Raw genomic sequence first — 15,000 nt, forward strand, 5'->3', positions numbered from 1 at the left:
GAAGTTATCCCTCTCACCATGATCTGTAGCACGAACGGATTTCACTGGAATAGTAGATATAAGATTGCCAGGTTTTTGTCTCTCTCACCAAGGTCAGTGGCTGTCGAACGCCGACGAAGGGAAATAACCCTGAAATCCGGATCCGTTCGTGCTACAGATCATGGTGAGAGGGATAACTTCCCTTGGCAAACAGGACACAGTCGTGTGTCGATAAGCCAGCTGGAGGAGATGTCCTCCTGGGGCTAAAAGCAACAGTAACATCCACCCCTAGGGGTCAGCCACACTTAAGTGGCAATATACTACACTTTATCGTGCAGTTACTGTTAATACTTCATTTAGAGAATTAACATTGCTTGTTTTCACCTTTTCGATATCAGTGAAGAATTTCACTGGAAAAGTAGATATAAGATTGCCAGGTTTTTGTCTCTCTCACCAAGGTCAGTGGCTGTCGAACGCCGACGAAAGGAAATAACCCTGAAATCCGGATCCGTTCGTGCTACAGATCATGGTGAGAGGGATAACTTCCCTTGGCAAACAGGACACAGTCGTGTGTCGATAAGTCAGCTGGAGGAGATGTCCTCCTGGGGCTAAAAGCAACAGTAACATCCACCCCTAGGGGTCAGCCACACTTAAGTGGCAATATACTACACTTTATATATATATATATATATATGTATATATATACTAGCAAAATATATATATATAACGTCAAAAATATATGTATTTCGTGGGGGTTATGTCCTCATTTATGCCCCCTCACTTTCTAACATATACTGCATTATCTGTTCTTATGCATAGAATATAATTTCTAAATTCCATAAAGATCCATTCAGTACTTTTGACCTAGTTTTGGATCATAAAAATGACTAAAAGTTTGGAGTTAAGGCCCCCATTAGGGGTCTTAAAATCCTCATGAAAAGCGGAAACTTTGGGAATACTTCTTGGTTTGTGTCAATTACCTGTGTTTGAAATTTCATCAACATCGGAAATTTATGAATTTTCATGTGGGGTGGGGTTCTGCCCCCTTTAAGCCACCTCAAATTCAAACCAAACATATTACATTGTACCCGGCTTTATGCATTGAATCTAAGTTCCAAATATCATAAGGATCCATTCAGTAATTTTTGTCCTTGAAATTGTATGAAACATGCAGCATTACCCTTCACTTTAGGCTTGGGTTTTGTGTTTCAAATTTCATTATCTATCTTTACATGTAGGCTTAACAATATTTGCAACCTAGATAACGCAATTTATTAATGTACTGTAACCTCTAATAATAATAATAAGAAGAAGAAAGAATATATTGGATTCACAGCGAACGAAATTAAAAGAAGAATTTCCAAGCATTATCAGTTCTTCAAAAATCTCAAATTAGTAAATTCGACAGATCTAAGTAAATACATTTGCGAGTTGAGATCTAATAAAATAGAATACATCCTTAATTGGAATATCATTTGTAGAGCGAAGTCATATACAATAGTTAATAAAATGTGCTTATTATGCACAACAGAGTATATGTGTGTTTGTGTATGTGCTTGATCTCTGTTTGTCCACACCACCCCTTGACGACCAGTGTTGTTGCACTTACACACTCGTAACATAGCGGTTGGTCAAAAGTGACCGATAGATGAAGTACTAAACCTAAAAATAAGGAAAATTAGTGGGATCGATTCTTCAAGGCGGCATGACTAAAACAAGTAAATGCTTTTACTCTGACCCCTCTCTCATCCCGCTACTCTATACTGTATCTCTGACAGTTTCCATATTATACTAAATAAAGATTTCATTCTTTGTCTTTCCAGTAGAACCAAGAAACGATCCGTGCCAGAGACCATCGTCGCTGCTTTAGTAGTGTTTTCCGTTTTTGTTACCAACATACTAATATTTGGTTTCACTGCTGTTCTACCAATTTACCTTGTAGCATTCAAAAAAGTTTTTCCGGACTTACACGATCTTGTACTTTTGATAGTATTTTTACCTTCGAGTGTGTTTGGTATTGTTGGTAAGTACCTATTGTCGGTGTGTACCCGATTTGATCATTAGTAGCAGTCATAGCCCACCTGTTCATATTCCAGTTTGTTTAATATTCAAAACATGTACAATTATATGAATTCCTTACATTTTTGGGATAATTACTTTAGAGAGTAACTGACAAACATCAAACAGATTGAGAACTTTGACTCATTCAAAATTGTTGCATCCAGACAACTTGGAGGACGGCTCAAGCTGAGCTTCTTAAAATACACAGATATGAAAAAAAGATAATGTAGCAATCTAGGCGCAGGAGTGGCTGTGTGGTAAGAAGCTCGCAATGCAACCACATGGCTCCAGGTTCTATGGCACTGCGTGGCACACTTGGGAGATTGACTTCTAAAATAACCCCGGGCCAACAAATGCATTCTGCGTGGATTTGACAGACGGAAACTGAAAGAAGAACATCAAATACATGCACACATACATACGTACGTACGTACGTACATACATACATACATACATACATACATATATACATACATACATAAACACACTCATACATACATTTATAAGGCTGAGTTGACCCAAAGCTTGCGAGTGGAAATGAGTAGACAAAAACTGTACAGAATCCTTCGCATTTTGGTACCAACTACGTTTATCGAACAATTAAATATTGTCAGAAATTCCAACCTAGATCCGTCGTATATTAGTTATTGGTAATTAAAAGGTCATTAACCATATTTTAACTCATTAATGAATTGAATCCCAGTAAATCATTAAAAGACTATTCTCTTCTTTTTTCGTTCTTAGGTTTCGTGATTGGAATTTTTCTCACTAAATTTGGCGTAAGAACCACTGGCATTGTGGGAAGCTTATGTCTTACACTTTCTATTGGCGCTCCATCGTTTTCTTCGAGTATTTATGTTTTATTGGGATGTTTCAGTCTTTTACCAGGTTTGTGTTGCCCAGTAATTTAGTAAAACATTCACGAACAAATGTTGCACGCATCTATCTATCTATCTATCTATCTATCTATCTATCTATCTATCTATCTATCTATCTATCTATCTATCTATATATATATATATATATATGTTTGTATATGTATATATATATATATATATATATATATATATATATATATATATATATATATATATATTATATATATATATATATATATATATATATATATATATATATATATATATATATTATATATATATATATATATATATATATATATATATATATATATATATATATATATATATATATATATATAACTCCATTATCGAAAGAGCGCAGATCATAAATCTTCATTTTATGTATTTTTATGGGCTTCGGAGAGAAAAGAAGTCTTTATAATTTGACCAAGCTGAAGTCATTGATGAGGTCAACATCTCCAAAAGTACTTTGTCCAGAATAGTGGAGAGGTAGAAGTGTAAGAGTGTCTGACAGAATCTCTTGTGGTATTTATTTCAGCTCTTTGGAGTTCAAGTTCAAATCGCACTGACTTAATTGAGTAATATGCTTATTTCATTCACTAGTTTAACATCACCATCTGAACTAGATTAACCATTAATCAAGATAAGCACTTGGTTAGATCATCAAGGGATGTCACTATAGAAATGGTAAATAGTTTACGGTATAATAGAAATCACTTTAAACTTGCTAACATAATATTTGTGATGATTTATCTCTACTAAATATGGAAGCAGACATTTTAGGTAAGACGAACTTTTATGCATGTGAACATATTCTTTGCAATTACAAAAAATAAGTAGGCGAAAACGTTTCAAATGCAAATAAAGTGTTAGTATAAAAAATAAGAATTGTTTTCCATCTCACTACTTGTTCTGTTTCATTTTGAAGTGTAAAAATTTGTTTTATGGTTTATTATTTTTTAAATTTTAAATTTCACACACACTCACACACACACACACACACACACACACACACACACACACACACACACACACACACTCACACACACACACACACACACACACACACACACACATATATATATATATATATATATATATAAGGGCAGCAACATATTTTAAGTACTTAGGCCTTCTCTAGACCTTAATCCGGCGCTGATCACCTTGTGGTACATTGGAGGCTTTGGTAGGGTTCACTTTGTTTGCAAGAGTCCAATCCACGTGTCCGGTATGAGGTTATCTTGCTTCATCCCTACCCCCACTCTCGCAGGCGTCCTAGACAATCAGGATTACCATCTTCCAATGGTACTAAAAGATGAGAAAATAGAGCTGCTTACTCATTGATTAAAAGTGTGATGTTTATGTTAAAAGTTACATGAAGTAACGTTTATATATTTACCAAAACTATTGATGGCGTGAAGAAAGTATTATAGTTTCAAAATGAAACTGAATGAAGGTTTACAGACTGTTTAAACGGCGCTTTATAGTTATATGGTGTTACTGTGATAAACTTTAATTCCATTGTCTTGGGTGGGTTCGGTATGTCAAAGTTAATAACACACGCACCGGTTCGATATCTCTTAGCAGACCTAGGACAGAAAAATAAGTCGCCAAGAAACTTGTTGCGAGCAGTGACGAAAGAAATTTCACTAACAAACAATCGATTGATTGTTTAACCAACACATTATACAAACGATTGATTAGTTAGTTGGTTAAATACTTAACCAATACACTAACAATAAAAAAATGATATCGAACCAGTGCTGTTATTATTGGCGTTATTATTATTATTATTATTATTATTATTATTATTATTATTATTATTATTATTATTATTATTATCATCATCATCATTGGCGTTAGAATATGATATTGAATCAGTGCTGTTATTATTAACCAGTGCTGTGTTGTATTTATTGGCGTAATAACTCCACCAAGACACAAGATTTATTTCAATACACAAATTCACATCAAGAATCTTGCAAATTGAATACGAAACGATGTTTAATCCTAGTGTAAATGTTATGAGCTAATTTTCAATATGAATGTAAAACTACTAATCAGAGAACCAAAAAAATAATAAAATAATAATAAAATAATCTCTTCGTTAATTATTCAGAAATGTCCTTGATAAACTTAGTAACTACTTCTTAATTACTCTTTTATATCTTCTCTTGTAACAGGTATTGGTTGTGCTTCTCTTAATGTATCAGCAAATAATGGATTAGCAGCTTATTTCGGCGAAGATAGTCGTAAATTTATTGCATTTGCTACGGTCGGAAAATCTCTTGGATATATAATTTTCCCAGTCCTTACCAATTACTTCATTGAACTCATGTTCTGGCGCGGAAGTCTTCTTCTCCTGGCCGCTACTTTCATACACACTCTGCCATGTGCTCTCATGTATTCTACGGATATGTATAAAAACACGAGGAGAGAAAATTTGGCAGTAAGTGAAAGTAACGTGCAGAACGATTTGTATAAGTCACATTCAAACGATTCTGAGGAACAAATTCAAAATATTGGTTACGTTGAGGATGAAACGATATCGAACAAACTGGAAATATCTGAGGAGGATAACACTTCCTTGAATCATAACGAAGACATCAATTTAAATGAAAAATATATTCGTGAGGCTGTTATTAAGGCCTTAAAATATGATAACGAACCATTTGTTATAAATAATACACAACCTGACAAAGAACATTGTTTGGGTATCGAAGAGACAGCTATAAATTCTATAAAATCTGAAGACGAGGAGATTGATGCTCAAAGTGACAAGGTGCAAAGAGAAGAAAAATCTGATTCGAAATTTTCTTCAAAAATTATTACAATTTTAACAAATTTCAATTACCTTTTATTCCTTTTCGCTGTTATTATAACGTACGGCAGTTGTATAACAACAGTATCTATCTTACCGGATTATTGCGTACAACAAGGACTGAGTCAAACAGAAAGTGCCCGTATATTTTCAGTAGGGGCGTTCGGTTATGTCTTGGCTTGTTTCTTCAGTAGTTGGTTGATACATAAAAACATTGTCCCAAGCAGGATTATATTTAGTACTGCAGCCAGCATGAGCGGATTACTGATCTGTGTTTATCCTTCGTTGTCCACTGCTATATATTTGACTTTGCTAACATTTGCTATGATGTTCACAAATGGCCTCATATTCTCTACGTATGTAGTAACTATTATGGATTACTTCGAAATCGGATACTTTTCCATAAGTATGGGATTTGGAGAAACAGCAATTGGAACTGGTATTTTAACTATTGGATATCTGATAGGTAAATATATAACATTTTTCTTATCCATATTTCAGAATATACTAAGTTACAACCGTTGTGATAATATATATACATATGAAGTATGTGTCAAGGAAAAAATGAGACGATCGGTCGTTGCTGTTTGGTCGTTGACGATCTGGTCTGGCCAACTAGATATTCAGCATGTTTACGCAGCAGCACTTTTCTATACTGGATGTTAACACGCGTGCGCACAAATAAGTGCATACCTGCAGATACGGAGAGAGAGGGGGTGTAAGGGGGAGAGGGAGGGAAGGAGAGGGAGATATTAGATATAGAGGCGTGACTAGAAGCATAAGTAAAAGCATAACTAGAAGCACCAACAAATAAACAGAGGAAGAGAAGGAGAGAAAGAAAGGAAAATATCACAATTTATCAATTCAGAACTATTGCCGTAAATGCTTTCCCTTCTCTTCATACACACAAGGAGAAGTACAATTACTCACACAAATAGAGAAAGAGAGGGATAGGGAGAGAGACAGAGACAGACAGACAGATAGAAAGAAGGATAGGGAGGGAAAAACAGACATTTTTAAACATCTGTTGTCAAGTAAGTCTGCTTGGAATCAGTGATGCCAAATAGACGGTGACAAAACGGCTGTACCAAAACGTCTCATTCCTGTATGACTGTTGCGGAAGTAATCTCCAGCCAGCAATTATAGTATTTTATTTAGAAACATTTAAATGGAATGAAATATAAGAAATATCGTTTCTGTAGATAATCAGTTTTCGTTAATCAGTGTAAAAACCTATAAACCTGTCATATCCTCACAATTTTTATTACGTAACTCCAACAATTTGAGAGAATATATATTCTACAAGAGATTCTTTCAGTTTCTATGGAGATAAAGATTTTTTCCATTCCTGCATAGTATGACAGAATGGTTCAGAATTTTGCTTAATAATCACGGGATCTCGTGTTCTAACACACGCTGTAGCATCTGGGCAATGTATTTTCTTTTTTTTTTTCATGCCCAGACAATTTCATGCTGTCTTTCATAGTATAACAGTGAAGTTTGCTTTATAATCACAAAATCTAGGGTTCAAACCAAGCCCAATGTCTGGTATTTGAGGCCTTCTTTTTACTAAAGCCTTTAGTCGACCAAGGATCGTGTGTGGAATTAGCTAGAAACTGTGCGGAAGCCCGTTCAATGGTGGATTGCAATTCTTTTCTACTCTAGGCACAAGGGCCAAAATTTTGGGGGAAGGGGCCAGTCGATTAGATCGACTCCAGTATGCAACTGGTACTTAGTCTATCAACCTCGAAAGGCAAAGTCGATCTCAGCGGAATTTGAACTTAGAACGTAAAGACAGACAAAATACCACTAAACATTTCTCCCGGCGTGCAAACTTTTCTGCCAGCTCGTCGCCTTTCAATATCTATATATTGTTTACCAATGTGTAGATATTATTAAGAACGTTCGTGGCCTAATGGTTAAGGTGTGGCACTCACAATCAGAAGATCTTGGTTTCGATTCTCGGTCCAGGCGTTTCGTTATTGAACAACACAATTTATTTCGCGGTTTTTCCAATCATCTCGCCTGTAAATGTAGCAACCCAGGGATGGACTGGCATTCCGCCACGCAGGGTGGGCAGATATCACTTCTGAACCACGAAAACCGTTTCACGGGCCCTATGAATACGAACATACGAGACAGTACTTACCAGGGATATTTGGTTTGAAAGTTTGACACAAGACCAGCGAGTACAGGGGAAGGGGAAGTCGATTAGAATGACCCCATTGCTGAACTGGTACTTGTTTTATCGAGCTCGAAAGGATGAAAGACAAATTCGACCTCGGTGGTAGGTGAACACAGAATGTAAAGACGGACGAAATACCGCTAAGCATTTTGTCCGGTGCTTTGACGCCTTACCATAGATATTAATGATTAAAAATAAATTATATAAGTTTGACTCGTCTTTAATGTTGTTCTTGTTCTTCTTGTTTGCAGGAATCTTCTCAGAATACATGAACACTTACGAATACAGCTACTATGTGATTGGGATCGGGCCAATTATTTCGGTTCAACCCATTTTAATTCCATTCTTATTTAGCAAACTACTAACTAAGCATACATTCACATATTCTGTGAATAATGTCGATAATAAATGCTGAAGAATGACCAAATTCCAAAGAACGATATTTCAAAACCATATAAAAAGAACTTTTTTATTTCCGTCCAGAATATGATCCTGGAAGATTCACGCTTGAAAATCATGTTCGTAAATCATTTACATACGATCACTCGCTACTCAAAGAAATAACAATAATTTCAAATTTGTCACAAGGGCAGCTGTGGGGAAGGGATTAAGTCGATTACAATGACTCCAGTGCGTAACTGGTACTTATTTAATCAACGCCGAAAGGATGAATAGCAAAGTCAACTTCGACGTGCAAAATGCCACTAAGCATTTCGTCCAGAGCGCTAACGATTCTGCGAGTTCGTTGCCTAGTAATAATAATAATAATAATAATAATAATAATAATAATAATAATAATAATAATAATAATAATAATGAAAAGAAACATAACAAATAACTGTAGAATATGTGGAGATGGACAAGAAACAATAAATCATATTATCTCTGGCTGCCCAGTCCTGGCTAAGAAGGAATATATTCACAGACACGACAGAGTTGGGACCTGCATACACTGGAAGCTATGCCAACACTATGGAATAACAACAGAAAAAAGATGGTATAAACACACGCCAGAAAAGGTCACAGACAACGAGAAAGCAACCATACTCTGGGATATGCCAATACACACAGATAGAGAAATTAAGGCCAATAGGCCAGATATAGTTGTCAGAGATCATGAAAAAAAAATGCTTTCTAATTGATGTATCAATACCAGCAGATGACAACGTTTCTCTAAAAGAAATGGAGAAACTTTCAAAATACAAAGACCTGGAAATAGAGATAACTCGAATGTGGAATCTAAAAACAGAAACAATTCCTATCATAGTAGGTGCCTTAGGTATAATAAAAAAATATTCAGACAAATACATAACAAAAACACCAGGACTTACAAATATATATAACATACAGAAAATTGCACTACTGGGTACTGCACATTCTACGCAAAACACTTTCAATACAGTAAACATAAGAGCACCACAGCAAACCACAGCACATACCCAAGGCGCACAGAGCTGCGCTCGGTAGTGAAGTGAAAGCACGTTATAAAAATAAAACTATTGAATAATAATAATAATAATAATAATAATAATAATAATAATAATAATAATAATAATAATAATAATAATAATAATAATAATAAAATAGACAATAAAACAACATCAATAATAAATAGCATAACCCTGGCCGTCACGGAACTAACAACCACAGAAACAACAGGCAATATCACTGAGCTAAATGACATGATATATGCGGCAGCCACTGCAGCCACAAAAGAAGCAGGATACTCACTCAAACCCATCCGAACAGGAGTTCTACCACCCAAACAGACCTTGTGGATAAATAACATCCAGAACAAAATTAAAAAAAAGAGAAAAGATTTATCGATTCTCAACGAAATTAGTAAACAATCAACACTACTAAGTAACAAGAAGAAAACAAAAATACTGTACAAATACAGCATTACAGAAAAAGACTTACCTGAGGCAAAAGAAAAACTAAAGCAAGACATCCTTGCCAAAGCACAGAGGATCCGCCGGTATGAGAAACGCCAACGTTTCTTTGAACAAAACAAACAGTTCAAATCCAACCCCAAAAAACTCTACCAAGAACTGGGTAAAAATAAAATAGACATTACTTCAGCACCAACAGCAGAAGAACTAGAGAAATTCTGGAAACAAATATGGTCGGTGAAGCAACAACCCCAAAAAAGGACCATTAAAACAACGAACTTAGCACCTGAGCAACTCTGGGCCCCTATAACAACTGAAGAGGTCACCCAGACACTGCAAAGACTAAGCAACTGGAAAGCACCTGGACACGACAAGATCCCCAATTTCTGGTTAAAACACCTGCCAGCAATGCATAAAAAGCTGGCAGAAAACTTTAACAACATAATAGCAGATCCAGAAACAATGCCTGAATGGCTCACAAAAGGGAAAACCATCTTAATCCCCAAATACACGGAAACGGAGAAACCACAAAACTATAGACCTATAACCTGTCTCCCTACGATCTACAAAGCCTTTACTGCAATAATATCGCAGAGAGTGAGTAAACACCTGGAAAATAACAACCTGTTTCCAGAAGAGCAGAAGGGATGCTGCAAGGGCTCATACGGCTGTAAAGATCAATTATTGATCAATAAAGCCATAACTGAAGACAGCCGCAGAAAGAAGAAAGGCCTCAGTATGGCCTGGGTGGACTACCAAAAGGCTTTCGACAGTGTTCCCCACACGTGGATTCTGGAAACACTAGCCATAAACAAGGTGGCACCAATTATCATAAAATACATAGAGCACTCAATGAACAAATGGCAGACAGTGCTACAGCTCCAAACAAAAGAGGGACTTGTGAAAACGAAAGCCATCCCCACCCCATTAGAAGAGGAATATTCCAGGGAGACACGCTCTCTCCACTCCTGTTCTGCCTGGCACTCACACCTCTAACAGAATTGCTAAATAGAACTGGATGCGGTTACAAATGCTATGGAAAAACAGTCAGCCACCTTCTATATATGGATGACCTAAAATTATATGCAAAAAACGACAAAGAGCTAGAAACACTACTACAGACAGTACACGGCTTTACCAAGGAAATAGAAATGAAATTCGGATTAGAAAAATGTGCCAAAGCAACCCTGAAAAGAGGAAAATTAGTTAAAAGTAGCAATATAACACTAGATAAAGCCAATGAAATAAGAGAACTAGACGAAAGCCAACCATATAAGTATTTAGGAGTCAATGAACTAGATAGGATACAACATACACAAATGAAAGAAAAAATAAAGAAAGAGTACTATAGACGAGTTAGATCAATACTAAAAACAGAGCTCAATGCTAAAAACAAGATAATGGGTATCAACACTTTAGCTGTCCCAGTTATAAGCTACAGCTACAACATCCTTAACTGGACACTAAACGAACTATGTAAAATAGACAGGAAAACAAGAAAAATAATGACAGGATATAGGATGCACCACCCAAAATCTGACATAGAAAGGCTATATATACAACACACAGAAGGTGGCAGGGGTCTTATACAGCTAGAAAACTATTATAAAATAACCACCATAGGACTGCAAAAATACCTACTCCAGAAGCAAGGGAAACTAATACAAATAGCCACAAAACACGAGCAAAACAAAAAACTGTTTTCAGTATTTAAGGAAGCTGACAAATACAAACAAGAAATCAATCTACCTAACAAATACGAAGAAGAAGAAGAAGAAACAACAAAAGCTATAAAACAAATGAAATCCAAACTAAAACTAGAACAGCAACGGACCATGATAAAACGATGGCAAGAAAAGCCCCTACATGGTAAATACTGGGCTAAACTAAATGCGAAAGAAATAGACAGAGAAAAATCCCAGCAATGGCTGAGAAGCTCAGGACTCAAAGCAGAGACTGAAGGATTTTTAATTGCTGCACAAGACCAAAGCCTCCCCACCAGAAATTACCAAAAACACATAATGAAAAGAAATATAACAAGTAACTGTAGAATATGTGGAGATCGACAAGAAACAATAAATCATATTATCTCTGGCTGCCCAGTCCTGGCTAAGAAGGAATATATTCACAGACACGACAGAGCTGGGACCTATATACACTGGAAGCTATGCCAACATTATGGAATAGCAACAGAAAAAAGATGGTATAAACACACGCCAGAAAAGGTCACAGAAAACGAGAAAGCAACCATACTCTGGGATATGCCAATACACACAGATAGAGAAATTAAGGCGAATAGACCAGATATAGTTGTCAAAGATCATGAAGGAAAAAAATGCCTTCTAATTGATGTTTCAATACCAGCAGATGACAACGTTTCTCTAAAAGAAATCGAAAAACTTTCAAAATACAAAGACCTGGAAATAGAGATAACTCGAATGTGGAATCTAAAAACAGAAACAATTCCTATCATAGTAGGTGCCTTAGGTATAATAAAAAAATATTCAGACAAATACATAACAAAAACACCAGGACTTACAAATATATATAACATACAGAAAATTGCACTACTGGGTACTGCACACATTCTACGCAAAACAATTTCAATACAGTAAACATAAGAGCACCACAGCAAACCACAGCACATACCCAAGGCGCACAGAGCTGCGCTCGGTAGTGAAGTGAAAGCACGTTATAAAAATAAAACTACTGAATAATAATAATAATAATAATAATAATAATAATAATAATAATAATAATAATGGTACGACTACAAACCTGAAGGCATCATCGAAAATGTTAATGCAAAGATTCTGTGGAATTTTATGATTCAGTGCGACCACGAGATTGAGAATAGGAAACCAGACATAAAGTTAATTGAGAAAGAAAATAAACTATGCTGGAGCATAGACAGAGCATGCCCAGCTGACAACGAGGTATGCGATAAGGAAGAAAGAAAAGTCGAGAAGTATGACAGGTTAGCTTGGGAGGTTAAGCAGTTGTGGTCGATGAAAAAGGTAGCAGTAGTGCCAATAATTGTTGGAGACCTGAGAACAGTGAGTAAAAATCTCGAGAAGTAGATGGAACAAATAGGGGCTGCAATAAGGGCTGGGCACTTGCAGAAAACAGCACTGCTTGGAACCGCTCCAATACTCCGGATTGTGCTTCAATTGTAGTGAACAGCTGCTGGTACCGTAGTACGTCTCCAGCGATAGAAGCTTGGAAAAGACAATAATAATAATAATAATAATAATAATAATAATAATAATAATAATAATAATAATAAATGCAGCAGAAAATCACATTCTATTGTCAAGGAAGCTTGCAAATTCTCGAGGGAACTTGGCATTAAACCTGAATTAGATGGAGAATCGGAAATCACTGCCACGAAAAAAGCAAAGCAAATTAAACAGACTGCAAAAAGGGACGGGTAGAAAGAAATTGAGGAGTGGTGGAGCTAGAAGCCTCCGCATGCCGAAATACTGATTTAGACCAAGGAACAACCCATCAGTGGCTGAGAAGCTCAGGACTGAAAGCAGAGACTGAAAGTTTCATATCGGCTGCAAAAGATCAAATCTTGCTTAGCAAAAACAACCAGGCTAACGTTCTTCAAGTCAGTTCTGACCCTAAATGCTGATTCTGTGATAAATTTGATGAAACAATAGACCACTACAAAATCAGCACTCTTGCTTACTAGCATGAACATCATCCTGAGCCAGTCGTTGAATGTAAAATGTCACTATCCTCTGAGATTTTCCAGTCAGCACCGACAGAACGATTGAAGCTAATCTACCAGACATAGTCATTAAAGACTGAGAAGAAAATACTTGTAAGTGTAAGTGTTCCCACTGATGAGATTATATCTGTAATGGAATTTGACAAATTACGTAAATATAAGGACCTGGAAATTGAAATACAAAAGATGTGGCATGTTAAAGCGAGAACTCTTCCTGTTATTATGGGTAACCTAGGTATGATAAAAAAAAACAAAAACGGATGTCAGAAGGATCTAGATAATATCCCAAGTGAACCCTCTCTCAGAGAAATCCAAAAGATTGTGCTGACAAGTACTGCCGACATCCTTAGGAAAACCCTATCAATTTTAGTGCTTGTGTTGTATTTCATGAAGATATTTCGCTACTGCCCCTGCCACATCCTCTCCCTAATCTTTCAGTCATACTGTAACATCTCTTAACCTCCTCTCGCCCTAGGACGCTGGATGTGTCTCGGCGAGTGACCGTAACAAGCATGCAGATAATAAATTAATAAATAAATAATAATAATAATAATAATAATAGTAGTAGTAGTAGTAGTAGTAGTAGTAGTAGTAGTAGTAGTAGTAGCAGTAGCAGTAGTAGTAGTAGTAGTAGTAGTAGTAGTAGTAGTAGTAGTAGTAGTAGTAGTAGTAGTAGTAACGTTTCTTTAAACAAAACAAACAGTTCAACTCCAACCCAAAAGATTCTACCAAGAACTTGGCAAAAATAAAGTAGATATCGATGCAGCCCCAACAGCAAAATCCCAGCAATGGTTGAGAAGCTCAGGACTCAAAGCAGAGACTGAAGGATTTTTAATTGCAGCACAAGACCAAAGCCTCCCCCACCAGAAATTACCAAAAACATATAATGAGAAAAAAAAAACATAACAAGTAACTGCAGAACATGTGAAGATGGACAAGAAACAATGAATCATATTGTCTCTGGATGCCCAGTCCTGGCTAAGAAGGAATATATTCAGAGACACGACAGAGTTGGGACCTACATACACTGGAAGCTATGCCAACATTATGCCTAAACATAATCTGGAAGATACTCACTGGAATATGTGCGGCAAAGACATACACTTTCCTGGCACAGGAAGAAATACTACCAAGAGAACAAAAAAGATGTAGGAAGAGTTCTCAGATTACCAAAGATCACCTGGTCATCGATAAAACAGTTTTGAGGCATTGTGAAAAACATCATAAAACATTGTCTATGGCTTGGATTGATTTTAAAAAGGCATACGATATGAAGCCTCATTCTTGGATCGTTGAATGCTTGCAGATGTTTGGTGTTGCTGACAACATCACAGATTTTCTGATGCATAGCATGAAAGAGTGGAAAACCAAATTGTACTCAAGTAATGTATTCCTTGGAGAAGTTAATATTAAAAGGGGAATCTTCCAAGGTGACTCGTTTTCTC

General features: G+C 36.2%; 1 protein-coding gene across 2 annotated transcripts in view; it reads left to right on the forward strand.

Moving 5' to 3' along the window:
• The window catches only part of LOC149134277 (uncharacterized), a 12,771-nt gene extending 4,425 nt beyond the window's left edge, over window positions 1-8,346 (forward strand). The window contains exons 2-5 of one of the 2 annotated variants that reach the window (XM_089358094.1): window positions 1,803-2,002; window positions 2,785-2,928; window positions 5,105-6,208; window positions 8,179-8,346. In XM_089358094.1, the coding sequence (XP_089214220.1) occupies window positions 1,803-2,002; window positions 2,785-2,928; window positions 5,105-6,208; window positions 8,179-8,342 (1,612 nt within the window). In that variant the 3' untranslated portion in view covers window positions 8,343-8,346. The remainder of the gene's footprint in view (window positions 1-1,802; window positions 2,003-2,784; window positions 2,929-5,104; window positions 6,209-8,178) is intronic. The other variant, XM_089358095.1, reaches the window with a different exon arrangement.
• Window positions 8,347-15,000: the final 6,654 nt, after the last annotated feature.

The sequence above is a fragment of the Octopus bimaculoides genome, chromosome 9 (genome assembly GCF_046866305.1).
Source record: "Octopus bimaculoides isolate indiv1 chromosome 9, ASM4686630v1, whole genome shotgun sequence".
Taxonomy (NCBI): domain Eukaryota; kingdom Metazoa; phylum Mollusca; class Cephalopoda; order Octopoda; family Octopodidae; genus Octopus; species Octopus bimaculoides.